This window comes from Colobus angolensis, unplaced genomic scaffold, assembly GCF_000951035.1.
Source record: "Colobus angolensis palliatus isolate OR3802 unplaced genomic scaffold, Cang.pa_1.0 Scaffold250, whole genome shotgun sequence".
Classification (NCBI taxonomy): domain Eukaryota; kingdom Metazoa; phylum Chordata; class Mammalia; order Primates; family Cercopithecidae; genus Colobus; species Colobus angolensis.
In genome coordinates, this window is record NW_012115711.1 from 146,517 (window position 1) to 157,357 (window position 10,841).

Sequence of the window (10,841 nt, forward strand, 5' to 3'; positions counted from 1 at the left end):
AAAAAAAAAAAAAGAGTTAGCTGGTCTCTGCACATGAGCAGGTTTGGCTCTAGGGATATACCTGTTGCAGGATGTGTATATCAGTTAAGTGTATCTGTGTGTGAGCAAGTTTATATGTGTACACGTTTGCCCATGTGTACTTGTCTTTGTGTGTGTCTGTATATGTACAATATGCAATTTTTATCTTTGTGTTTCTTTGCATATTGCTAAAGTGTATGAGTGTGCCTCTCTGTGTGTGTGTTGGAGCTGTTATAAGTCTGTTCATGGGTGGGAGTGTATATGTGAATGGGTGTGTGTGTGTACATGTACCAGGATATACATACTTGTCTTGGTGAGCACACCTGATCTATGTGAGAGAGTTTGAATCCGTCTCTTTGTGTTAGAGCGTGTGTGTGTATATGTGAGCAGTTTTTTACTTGCCTGCTTTTTTCTCAGTGCATATATATCTGTAGGTCTCTGAGGGGAATTCTATGTACTATACCTGTGTGTGTTTGTGTGTGTGTGTGTTTGTATACACACACGTGGTAGGGTTCAAGTGCATGTCAGCCTGCTGGCATATGTAAGTAACTTTGAATCTGAGTGTTAATATTGTGACAGTGTTTATATATGTGACAATATCAATATACAACTTTGTGTATATCTGTGTTGTGTCTGAATATGTGAGAGGATTTGAATAATCAGCTATATTGGGTCAATGAGTATATATATGTCTGTGTGAATGAAAGTATATGTGGGTAAGTTTGCTTGTGTGTACCTATCTGTCAGTGTTTGAGATCTCGTTCATCCATGTATGTGTTAGGGGAGTTATAAAGGTGGTTTTGTGGACCATTGCTTGTGTGTGTGTGTGTGCATGAGTGTGTATCTGAGTGTGTCTGTGTATGTGAACAATTCTCAGCCCTCTCATACCCAGTACCCTCTTCTATGTAACGGATATTTTGTAACACCCCTTTACTGTCTGGAAATGAAGTTCTCAAGTAACATAATCTCTCTGCATATGTAATTTTTTCTTTTTTGAGATGGAGTTTCACTCTTGTTGCCCAGGCTGGAGTGCAATGGCACGATCTCAGCTCACTGCAACCTCCACCTCCCGGGTTCAAGTGATTCTCCTGCCTCAGCCTCCCGAGTAGCTGGGATTACAGGTGCATGCCACCACGCCCAGCTAATTTTGTACTTTTAGTAGAGACGGAGTTTCACCATGTTGGCCAGGCTGATCTCGAACTCCTGACCTCAGGCGATCCGCCCACCTCCGTCTCCCAAAGTGCTGGGATTACTGGTGTGAGCCACTATGCCCGGCCCTCTGCACATGTAAATTTAAAAAGAAATTCCATACTTTATACAATATCCATTTTGTATTAACTAAAATACAAATAAGAAATAAAAGGAAAATGATTTATAAGAAAATGATTTGTATTTCAATTTGTAAATGCTTGGGCATGACACTCCCCAGGAGATTCAAGGAAGTAATTAGAGGCTCCCAATGTCTCTTTTTTTTTTTTTTTTTTTTTTTAGACGGAGTTTTGCTCTTGTTGCTCAGGCTGGAGTGCAGTGGCGCAATCTCGGCTCACCACAACCTCTGCCTCCCAGGTTCAAGTGATTCTTCTGCCTCAGCGTCCCCAGTAGCTGGGATTACAGGCATGCGCCACCACATCCTGTTAATTTTCTATTTTTTATTTTTAGTAGAGACGGGGTTTCTCCATGTTGGTCAGGCTGGTCTCAAACTCCTGGCCTCAGGTGATCCGCCCACCTCGGCCTCCCAGAGTGCTGGGATTACAGGCGTGAGCCACTGTGCCCGACCCCCAATGTCTTATACTGGGTAAATATGGATTTAGGAGAAGGGGAAACATCAGAGGCAGGACGTGCAGGAAAATGACAGGCACAGGCCTTGGAGGTGAGATTTCCTAAAATAGTAAACAACTCTAAGGAAAGCTCATCCCAAACCAAAGTACAGCCTCCTCTTTACTTACATGACAGCCACGTTCCTGGATAATTAGGGGTATGTTAAAATCAAGAGAAAAAAATGGTGTTTATCTGTGAAATAGACTCTAGGTTCACTTACTTAAAAGTCCAAAGTCCTAGAGGATGCGGGACATGTTGGCTGCGTGGGACTGTCCCCCATATTACTGGATGGCCAACATCCTCCCCGACTCCTAAATGTCGGAAGGACACCCTACACCCCAGCATTGGCCATCAAAAATGCTCCTACACAAATTTCTAAAATGTCCCCTAGAGGGCAGTAACGCCTTTGTTGAGGACGAAGCGCTGGCGCTCGAAGAGGGTACATTGCGTACCTGTGTGAACACGGCAGAGTACAAGACGTACCTCTGCCTCCCTGTGCATGTGTGCGTATGTGTGAATGTGTGTTGCATGCGTGCGCACGCGTTCCTCATGCAAGAGCGGGTTGCTGTCTGAGGGTGTCCACAGCAGTAGACTGTTTATGGGGGGAGGAGGTGTGCAGGTGTCTGGGCTCGAGCAGGTGTGCGCGTGTTCTGTGTATGCACGCGTCTTGAGCCTCAGCTGGGCCCGGGCTGCGGCTGCCAGTCTGCGGAGGAAGACCCTCCCCTCACTTGTTTGTAACATGTCCCGAGCTCTCCCAGGGTTTTGTTTGTTTGCGGCTATTGTTTCGGGGGATGTGGGGGTTTTTATTTTATCTTTAGCTTTTGTTTTCACTGAGACTCAGGGCTACGCATTATCCACCTTCTCGGTCTTAGTGTGGCTCTCCGTGTCTCCCTCTCTATCTCCATCTTTATTTCTGTCTCTGTCTCTATCTCTCTCCAGCGCCCCTCTCTTATCTCTGCCCCACCCCACCCTGTCTGTATTTTTCTTTCTTTCATGGCATTAGCCCTCTCCCTCTCCCTGCTCTCCTTTTCTCTCTCTTGAGCTCTCTCTCTCTCTCCGTCTCTATTTCTCTCCCTTCTCTGTCTGGCGTGCTGGTTTCTGTGTGTGCCTCTGTCTCTTTTTTCTCACTCTCATTTTCACCCTTCTTCCCCTTTCCGTCTCTCTCTTCCTCTCTGTATGTAAGGATCTCTCCCCTTTCTCTGTTTCTCTCTCTGTCTCTTTCTCCCTCCTATGTCTCCATCTGTCTCTGTCACACACACCTCTCTCTCCTTCTCTCTCTCTGTATCTCTCTGGCCTCTCTCTTACATTCAGTCTCTCTCTGTCTTTATCCTTTTCCCTCTGCCTCCCCTCCAGGTAAGAGAGAGAGAGAGAGGGTGTGTGTGTGTGTGTGTGTGTTTACATTCACCCAGCTGTGGGCTGTTCCACAGTCTGAGGGGGCTGTCAGGCTTTGAAGGGCTGAAAGGGAGCTCACCAGCCCCATTTCTGCTCAGGCCCTGCCCTAGCACTTTCCAAGGGCTAGTTTGGCCTCCTGCCATGGGCTCTGAGATTTCAGGGTGCCATCAAAAAGCCTGGCTCGGGCACAGTGGCTCACGCCTGTAATCCCAACAATTTGGGAGGCCAAGACGGGCGAATCATTTGAGGTTACGAGTTGGAGACCAGCCTGGCCAACATGACAAAACCCTGTCTCTAGTAAAAATACAAAAATTAGCCAGACGTGGTGGCACGTGTGCTTGTAATTCCGGTTATTCGGGAGGCTGAGGCACGAGAATCACTTGAATCCAGGAGGCGGAGGTTGCAGTGAGCTGATATTGTGCCACTGTACTCCAGCCTGGGCAACAGAGCGAGACTCTCTCTAAAAAAAAAAAAAAAAAGGCCAGGCCCCAGGTGGCAGGCCAGGCTGGATTGAGCTGGAAAACATGCAGAGGGGAGACTTTTCCTGGGAGGGAAGGAGTAGGAAGACATCCACTCAAGTTGCACCCCCTAATCCCAGCCCAGCCCCAGCCCAGCCCCCACAATCATCCTGAGCTTCCCCAGTTTCTGCCCAGTTGCCTCACTGCCTTCCCCCTGGGACCTGTGCTGTTACCTAGTCACATCCCCACACTCCCAGAGCTCTCCTCTTTCCCACAGCTTTGCTGCGCTGCTCTCACTGCCAGGTGTACCCCGCAGGCTGCTCTTGTAGTGAATCCTGCCTGGATGTCTCCAGGGTGCCCTCTCTGACCCACAGCCCCAGCCCATTTAATCCCTCAATCAATTCATTTGATATATTGTCACTGAGAGCCTACCATGATGTGCTATGTAGTGTTCTTTCAGAGGAGAGTCAGTGAGTCTTTAACTCCTGCCTTTGTGGAGCTTTCATTCTGATAGGACAAGGCAAGCAATAAACCAAAATTTAAAAGTAAATTATATAGTGTGTTAGAAGAGAGAAATTCTAGGAAACACAATAGGGAGAGTGGCATGGAGGGGGTATTATCTGTCACCTGGATTGCTGCAGGGGCCTCTGAGTAGTCTTCCCTACTTCCATCTGCACCCCACATGACCCCTGCTCTTCACAACAGCAAGCGGGATTCTGTTCCATCCTAGATCATACCACATCTGGCCTCTGCTCAGAATCCTCCCGTGACTCCCATCTCATTCAGAGGAAAAAGCCCTCGCCACAGCCTCCCCAATCTGACCTCACCACCTTTCTGACCTCACCTGCCACCACATTCCTCTGACTCACTGTGTTCCACCCACCGTGACTTCCTTGTCTTCCTCAAACATGCCATGTAGAGTCCCACCTCAGGGCCTTTGCTGCGGCCGTTCCCCCTGCCTGAACTTCTCTTCCCCCAGATATCCCCATGACTCACTCTCTCACCTCCCTTAGGTCTATGCTCAGATGACACCTCCTCCGTGAAGCCTCCCCTGTCTACCTCATCTAAAACTGCAGCATCTTCCCCACCCCTAGCACTTCCTATCTTCCTTCCCTCCTTTATGTTTATTCTTAGGAACTTGTCATCATCTGACACACTATACTTCACCCGTGTCTCTTCTTTATTATCTAGAATGTCGGTTCCACAAGGGCCAGGATCTTTATCTGTGTTCAATACCTAGAACAGTGCCTGGTACACAGTAGATGCTTGATAAATATTTTTTCAGTGTATGAATGAATATGCACAAGCATACCTACATGTTTATAATCACACATACTTGCCTCCTGACCTAAAATAAAAACCAAAGTCCTCATCGTGGCCCACAGCCCTACACAATCTGGCCCCAAGGCACCTCTGCGACTTCACCTTCCAGCACTGTCTCCCTTGTTCTCACTGTTCCTGCCACACTCGTCTTCCTGCTGCTCCTCAAGCATACTAAACACATTCCCCATCATGAATAAAGAAATCTATTAAGTGAGTGGTACCAGCATTTTATGAACACATGAAAGAGAATAAAAATGAATGGGGTACATTGCATACAGGTTCAGTACTGTTTTGTGAAACTTTTGGTTGAGTTGTGTGTGTGCGTGCGTGTATGTGTAGTGGGTTTGTGATGTAAAATGTATTTTTTTACATGGGTGACAGTAAAAAAAAAGTCTGAACACAACCTCAGCGCTTTGCAAAGAGGGAGAAGAGCTGCACCAACATCCCTGCCCCACAGATCCACTAATGGAGAAAACAGGTAACCAAAGACATCCAGAGAAATGCAGCATCCTCACCTGACAAGGAGTGGGTAGGAGCAGGAGTGGTCCAGGGGCAGGGCCTGGCACCAGCCAGGGTATAATTGGGGAGGGTTCGTAGACACACTAACCCTGCCCTTTCTGTTTCTTCCTCATCTTTCCTTTCCATCTGTTTCTCATGGTCTCCTGTCTGTCTGTCTCTCTCTCCCCTCTCTTTCTCTCTCCTCACTCTTTCTCATCCCCTCCATTTCTGTGTCAATCTCAATCCATTTATATTGGTGGCCACTTTTCTCTTTGTTCTCTCTCTCTCTCTCTCTCCCACTTTGTCTCTGCACGCCTGTGTGTTTTTCTCCCTCTCTGTCTCTCTCTTGCCCTCATCTCTCTGTCTCTCTGTGTCTGTGTCTCCCCCGCTCATTCCCATTTGCAGGTGCAATGTAGCAGGACAACTCATGGAGCCCCCCCGGGCCCATCGAGTACCGGACTGGCTGACCCCGTAGGGTTGGCAGTAGCCCCTGACCCTCAGTATGGCCAACACCACCGGAGAGCCTGAGGAGGTGAGCGGCGCTCTGTCCCCGCCGTCTGCATCGGCTTATGTGAAGCTGGTACTTCTGGGACTGATTATGTGTGTGAGCCTGGCAGGCAACGCCATCTTGTCCCTGCTGGTGCTCAAGGAGCGTGCCCTGCACAAGGCTCCTTACTACTTCCTGCTGGACCTGTGCCTGGCCGATGGCATACGCTCTGCCGTCTGCTTCCCCTTTGTGCTGGCTTCTGTGCGCCACGGCTCTTCATGGACCTTCAGTGCACTCAGCTGCAAGATTGTGGCCTTTATGGCCGTGCTCTTTTGCTTCCATGCGGCCTTCATGCTGTTCTGCATCAGCGTCACCCGCTACATGGCCATCGCCCACCACCGCTTCTACGCCAAGCGCATGACACTCTGGACATGCGCAGCTGTCATCTGCATGGCCTGGACCCTGTCTGTGGCCATGGCCTTCCCACCTGTCTTTGACGTGGGCACCTACAAGTTTATTCGGGAGGAGGACCAGTGCATCTTTGAGCATCGCTACTTCAAGGCCAATGACACGCTGGGCTTCATGCTTATGTTGGCTGTGCTCATGGCAGCTACACATGCTGTCTATGGCAAGCTGCTCCTCTTCGAGTATCGTCACCGCAAGATGAAGCCAGTGCAGATGGTGCCAGCCATCAGCCAGAACTGGACATTCCATGGTCCCGGGGCCACCGGCCAGGCGGCTGCCAACTGGATCGCCGGCTTTGGCCGTGGGCCCATGCCGCCAACCCTGCTGGGTATCCGGCAAAATGGGCATGCAGCCAGCCGGCGGCTACTGGGCATGGACGAGGTCAAGGGTGAAAAGCAGCTGGGCCGCATGTTCTACGCGATCACACTGCTCTTTCTGCTCCTCTGGTCACCCTACATCGTGGCCTGCTACTGGCGAGTGTTTGTGAAAGCCTGTGCTGTGCCCCACCGCTACCTGGCTACTGCTGTTTGGATGAGCTTCGCCCAGGCTGCCGTCAACCCGATTGTCTGCTTCCTGCTCAACAAGGACCTCAAGAAGTGCCTGAGGACTCATGCCCCCTGCTGGGGCACAGGAGGTGCCCCGGCTCCCAGAGAACCCTACTGTGTCATGTGAAGCAGGCTGGTAGGCAGACAGGCAGAGAGAAGTTCATGGCCACCGTGATGGGGCCAATAGCAAGGGAAGGGTAGGGGCCCATACAGGAGTCCTCCTTTCTGAGCTCCAGCCCCAGCCCCTCGAACCACCTGTAATCTAGGCACCTTTGCCAACACCTCCCAAGGATGGAGGACTGGGCGAGGGACTGGGAAAGAGGCATATTTAGTTTTGTGGGGCCTGTCTCCGCTGCCTCCTTCTCCACTTCTACAATCTCATTCTCTCTCTCTCTCTGTCTCTCTCTCTCTCTCTCTCTCTCTCTCTCTCTCTCTCTCTCAATCAGAAGTGACAATTCAGAAAAGAAAAGAAAACTGAGAATGCAGGTTTTTCTACTAACAGCTGAGGAGACAGGCTTTCTTACTTTAATGTCTCTCCTTCTGACACTGTCCAGAAGGGAGAAATTTGTCCTGTAAAATAGACTTCCAGAGCTCTTTTGCCCCCTCTGCTCCCATGCACCCTCTCCTTCCAAGTCCTTTAGCAAGGCCTGGATGTTTAGGGAGAAAGTGGTCCAAGGCTGCTGACAAGAGGGACCAAAGGGGGTGCTGGGTTCCCATGGAGCAGGGATGTTTAATTACTATGTCGTGTGCAATGTTGTTTTAGGCCAACCCTTGCCCCAAGCCCAGTCTCCTCTCCCTCCCCACCATGTCCAGACCTTCCAAATGGTTCTTGTGCATCTGTTGGAGAAGTCAAGGGAGTAGGGAGAAGGGTCCCAAGGATGGGCCCAGGTTAGGTGAAGAGTAGGATGTGAGCTGAACTCCTCGAATTGAAGAGACCCACACTTGGTCACATTCTCTCACGCTGCCTTCAGGATCCCCAGCCCCCAACTCTTCTTCCTGAGGATGGAAATCCACTCCAGCCCCACTAGGACTGATGTGGGTGCCATACAGACAGGAGTGGCCCACCAGGAAAGTGTAGGGAGGGAGCTGAACTCCCCAGAGTAGCTGGACCACAAAGACTTGGGTCAGAGCCGATTTCAACCCCAGAACTGTCTCTTGGGTTCACTCTACTCTTCTGAAAATGAAAATTTGTTTGGGGCCTTGGTAACCGATAGTGGTACAAACTCCAAGGCACTGTGGACTTGAGTCCATTCCTATCTGACCTCTTTTTGTCCCCCTCAAGCCTCAGGGGCCTCAAGCCCCTCCTTAGTAGCCCTTGGCCAACCGGGCCCTGAGCCCCAAACATCCTTTTTCCCAATGACCCTCCTTCCCCTTCCTTCCCCCACCCTTACCTACACCCAAAGTGGAGCAGACTGCAGCCAGATTCTCCAGGTGAGAGATCCAAGCCTCCCTCCCGGGGGGTGGAGTCCACTCTGGGCTTACTTTGAGGCCTGTTCTATGGATTGGTGAGCCAAGCTGGCACTCCTTGCCCTGGTCTTACCTGGGTTCTCTGTCCCCCCTCACTTCCTGTGGGGCCGGAATCTGTATTTATCCATCCCCCTTTCCCTTATTTATAGAAGTCCCTGTCCTAAACTCCCTCCCTACCCCAAGAGAGCCCCAGAACTGGGGAAGCCTGACCCATACAGAATGGGGAGGGCACTCTAGACAGGAGAGACATTAATGAGCCTGGCTGCGGAGTGGCCCTGGAAAGGCAGGCCAGAGTGGCTGAGAGGCCGGGAGTGGGGGAGCCTGTTCTCTCAGCGATAGTGATGGGGGTGCCTTTCCGAGGGGGTGGGGTGGGAAGACCAAGGGGGTGGGGGGTAGTTAGGGTACATTCAGGAGGGTTTTCCTCCATTTCTTTTTTCTAACTGCCTGGATTCACCATTGGATTTTGTAAATGGAAAACTGAAATGAACAATGCTATATTGGATGTTTTCTCTTTCTAACTGTGTGTGTGTGTGTGTGTGTGTGTGTGTGTGTGCGCATGTGTCCTGTCTGTGTGACCACATGTGGAGAGACATGATTGAGTGATAGTGTGTGTCTGTGTGACTTTGTGTGGGGAGGCACTTCTGAGGAAAACTTGCCCGGTGCACACACGTAAGCAAATGCCTGTATATGAGGACATATACAGCATGTGCATGCATGCACACGCACACGCACACGCACACACACACACACCACAGTTGAGAGGAGACAAACTAGAGTATGTCCCATGGTAGGAAGTAGAGTGGTCAATAGATGGATCTTGGAAACTGTACATAGGTAGGTAGCAAGAGAGTAGATTCCCATCTCACAAGATGGGTCTCCCTTGGCCCAGGCTCTGAGCATTGGAGGGCTGGGGCCGCCAGGGTACTTGAGAACCTCATCTCCTCACAAAGCCTGTAGCCCCCATCTCAACCCCGTCTCAGTCTCCTTTCCAAACTCAAACAAGGTGTTCCTAAAATTGGACCACCATGGAGAATGGGGACTGGGAACTGAGGATCAAATGTGAGTGAAACTGATGGGATTAGGAAATGGCCCTCACAAAGTAATGGCTTCTGGAAGGACTGCTCAGTCTGTGATGGGAGCCCTTCCTAGGAGCCACTGTATGCAGCTGAGACTGGTCAGCTTTGACCAAATTTAGAGGGAGGGATGTCATGGGGAAAAAAACCCAAGCCCAGGAGTCTACCCAGCCAGCCTGCTCCCTAGACAGTGAATTTACTATCTATTTATTCTCTCAGGTGCACAGAATTGAGTTGACCATACTCCTCAGTTCTTGGCACACTATATCATCATTGGTCCATGTGAGGCCCTTTTATTTTTTTGTCTTCAGTTTTGTCCCCTTCATCACCCATTCCTGATCCCATCCTCCCTACCCCCTACACAGGCACCCACTCTCGTGTATTTAACGTATGTCTTTCCAATCCACCATTCATGTGTTTATTTACATATATGTGTATCTGTGAAAAATGTATGGTATTGCTGTGTGTTTTAATTTACATAAACAGTATTGTACTATAAATCTTGTTCTGTTTCTTTTTTCACTCAACATTCTGTCTTTGAGAGATCCAGCCATGTTGCCGTATATAGATCTAATTCATTCTAGTGGTCCATCTTAAACATATATCACATTTTTCTTATCCAGTCCCCTGATGATGAATCCCTAGGTCTCCTCTCTGCTCCGCGACAAGGTTGCAATGGGCAGTTACCCACACCTCTCTTCAGGGATGCCTAATTTAGGGGAGAGAAAACTGAAGCTCAGAGAAGGGCAGTGATTTGGTTAAGGTTACAAAATGAGGGGCACACCCATGATGTGAATCCCAGCACCAAAGCCAGCCCTCCACCACCATGCCTCACAAAAGACCATCCATCTGTGGTTTAAAAAGAAAAATCTTAAAATACAGCATACACGGAGGAAAGGGAGAGGAAAGGATGGAAAGGGGGAGAAGAGACAGAAAGTGCTAGAAAATTCTAGCAAATGAGCTGAATCACAATCATTTTTATGACGCAGAGGAAGTTACTTTTCTGTGTGTGTGATTATTATTTGTAGGGCCATTTTGCGGAGATGGAAAACGCCACGTCAAAACCTGGCCCCCAAACCAAACACCCTGGGTGCCTAAATTGCAGGCGCAGGCGGTAGGGCAGCCCGAGCCCCCGAGGAGCGACGGCAGAGTTCACCCAGGGGGCAAACGTGGGGGGTGGGGGAAGGGGCAGAAGTGGAAGGTGGGGGAAGAGGCAGAAGCGGTGCGGGGCTGAGGGAAGGGGCAGAAGTGGGGTGAGGGAAGGGGCAGAAGCGGGGGATGGAAGGGGCAGAAGCGG

General features: G+C 50.0%; 1 protein-coding gene across 2 annotated transcripts in view; it reads left to right on the plus strand.

The window, feature by feature from the left end:
• GPR173 (G protein-coupled receptor 173) overlaps window positions 1-10,044 on the plus strand; it is a 28,067-nt gene extending 18,023 nt beyond the window's left edge. Inside the window, exons 2-3 of one of the 2 annotated variants that reach the window (XM_011946554.1) lie at window positions 1,017-1,139; window positions 5,913-10,044. In XM_011946554.1, the coding sequence (XP_011801944.1) occupies window positions 6,010-7,131 (1,122 nt within the window). In that variant the 5' untranslated portion in view covers window positions 1,017-1,139; window positions 5,913-6,009 and the 3' untranslated portion in view covers window positions 7,132-10,044. The remainder of the gene's footprint in view (window positions 1-1,016; window positions 1,140-5,912) is intronic. The other variant, XM_011946553.1, reaches the window with a different exon arrangement.
• The last annotated feature ends 797 nt before the right edge of the window (window positions 10,045-10,841 follow it).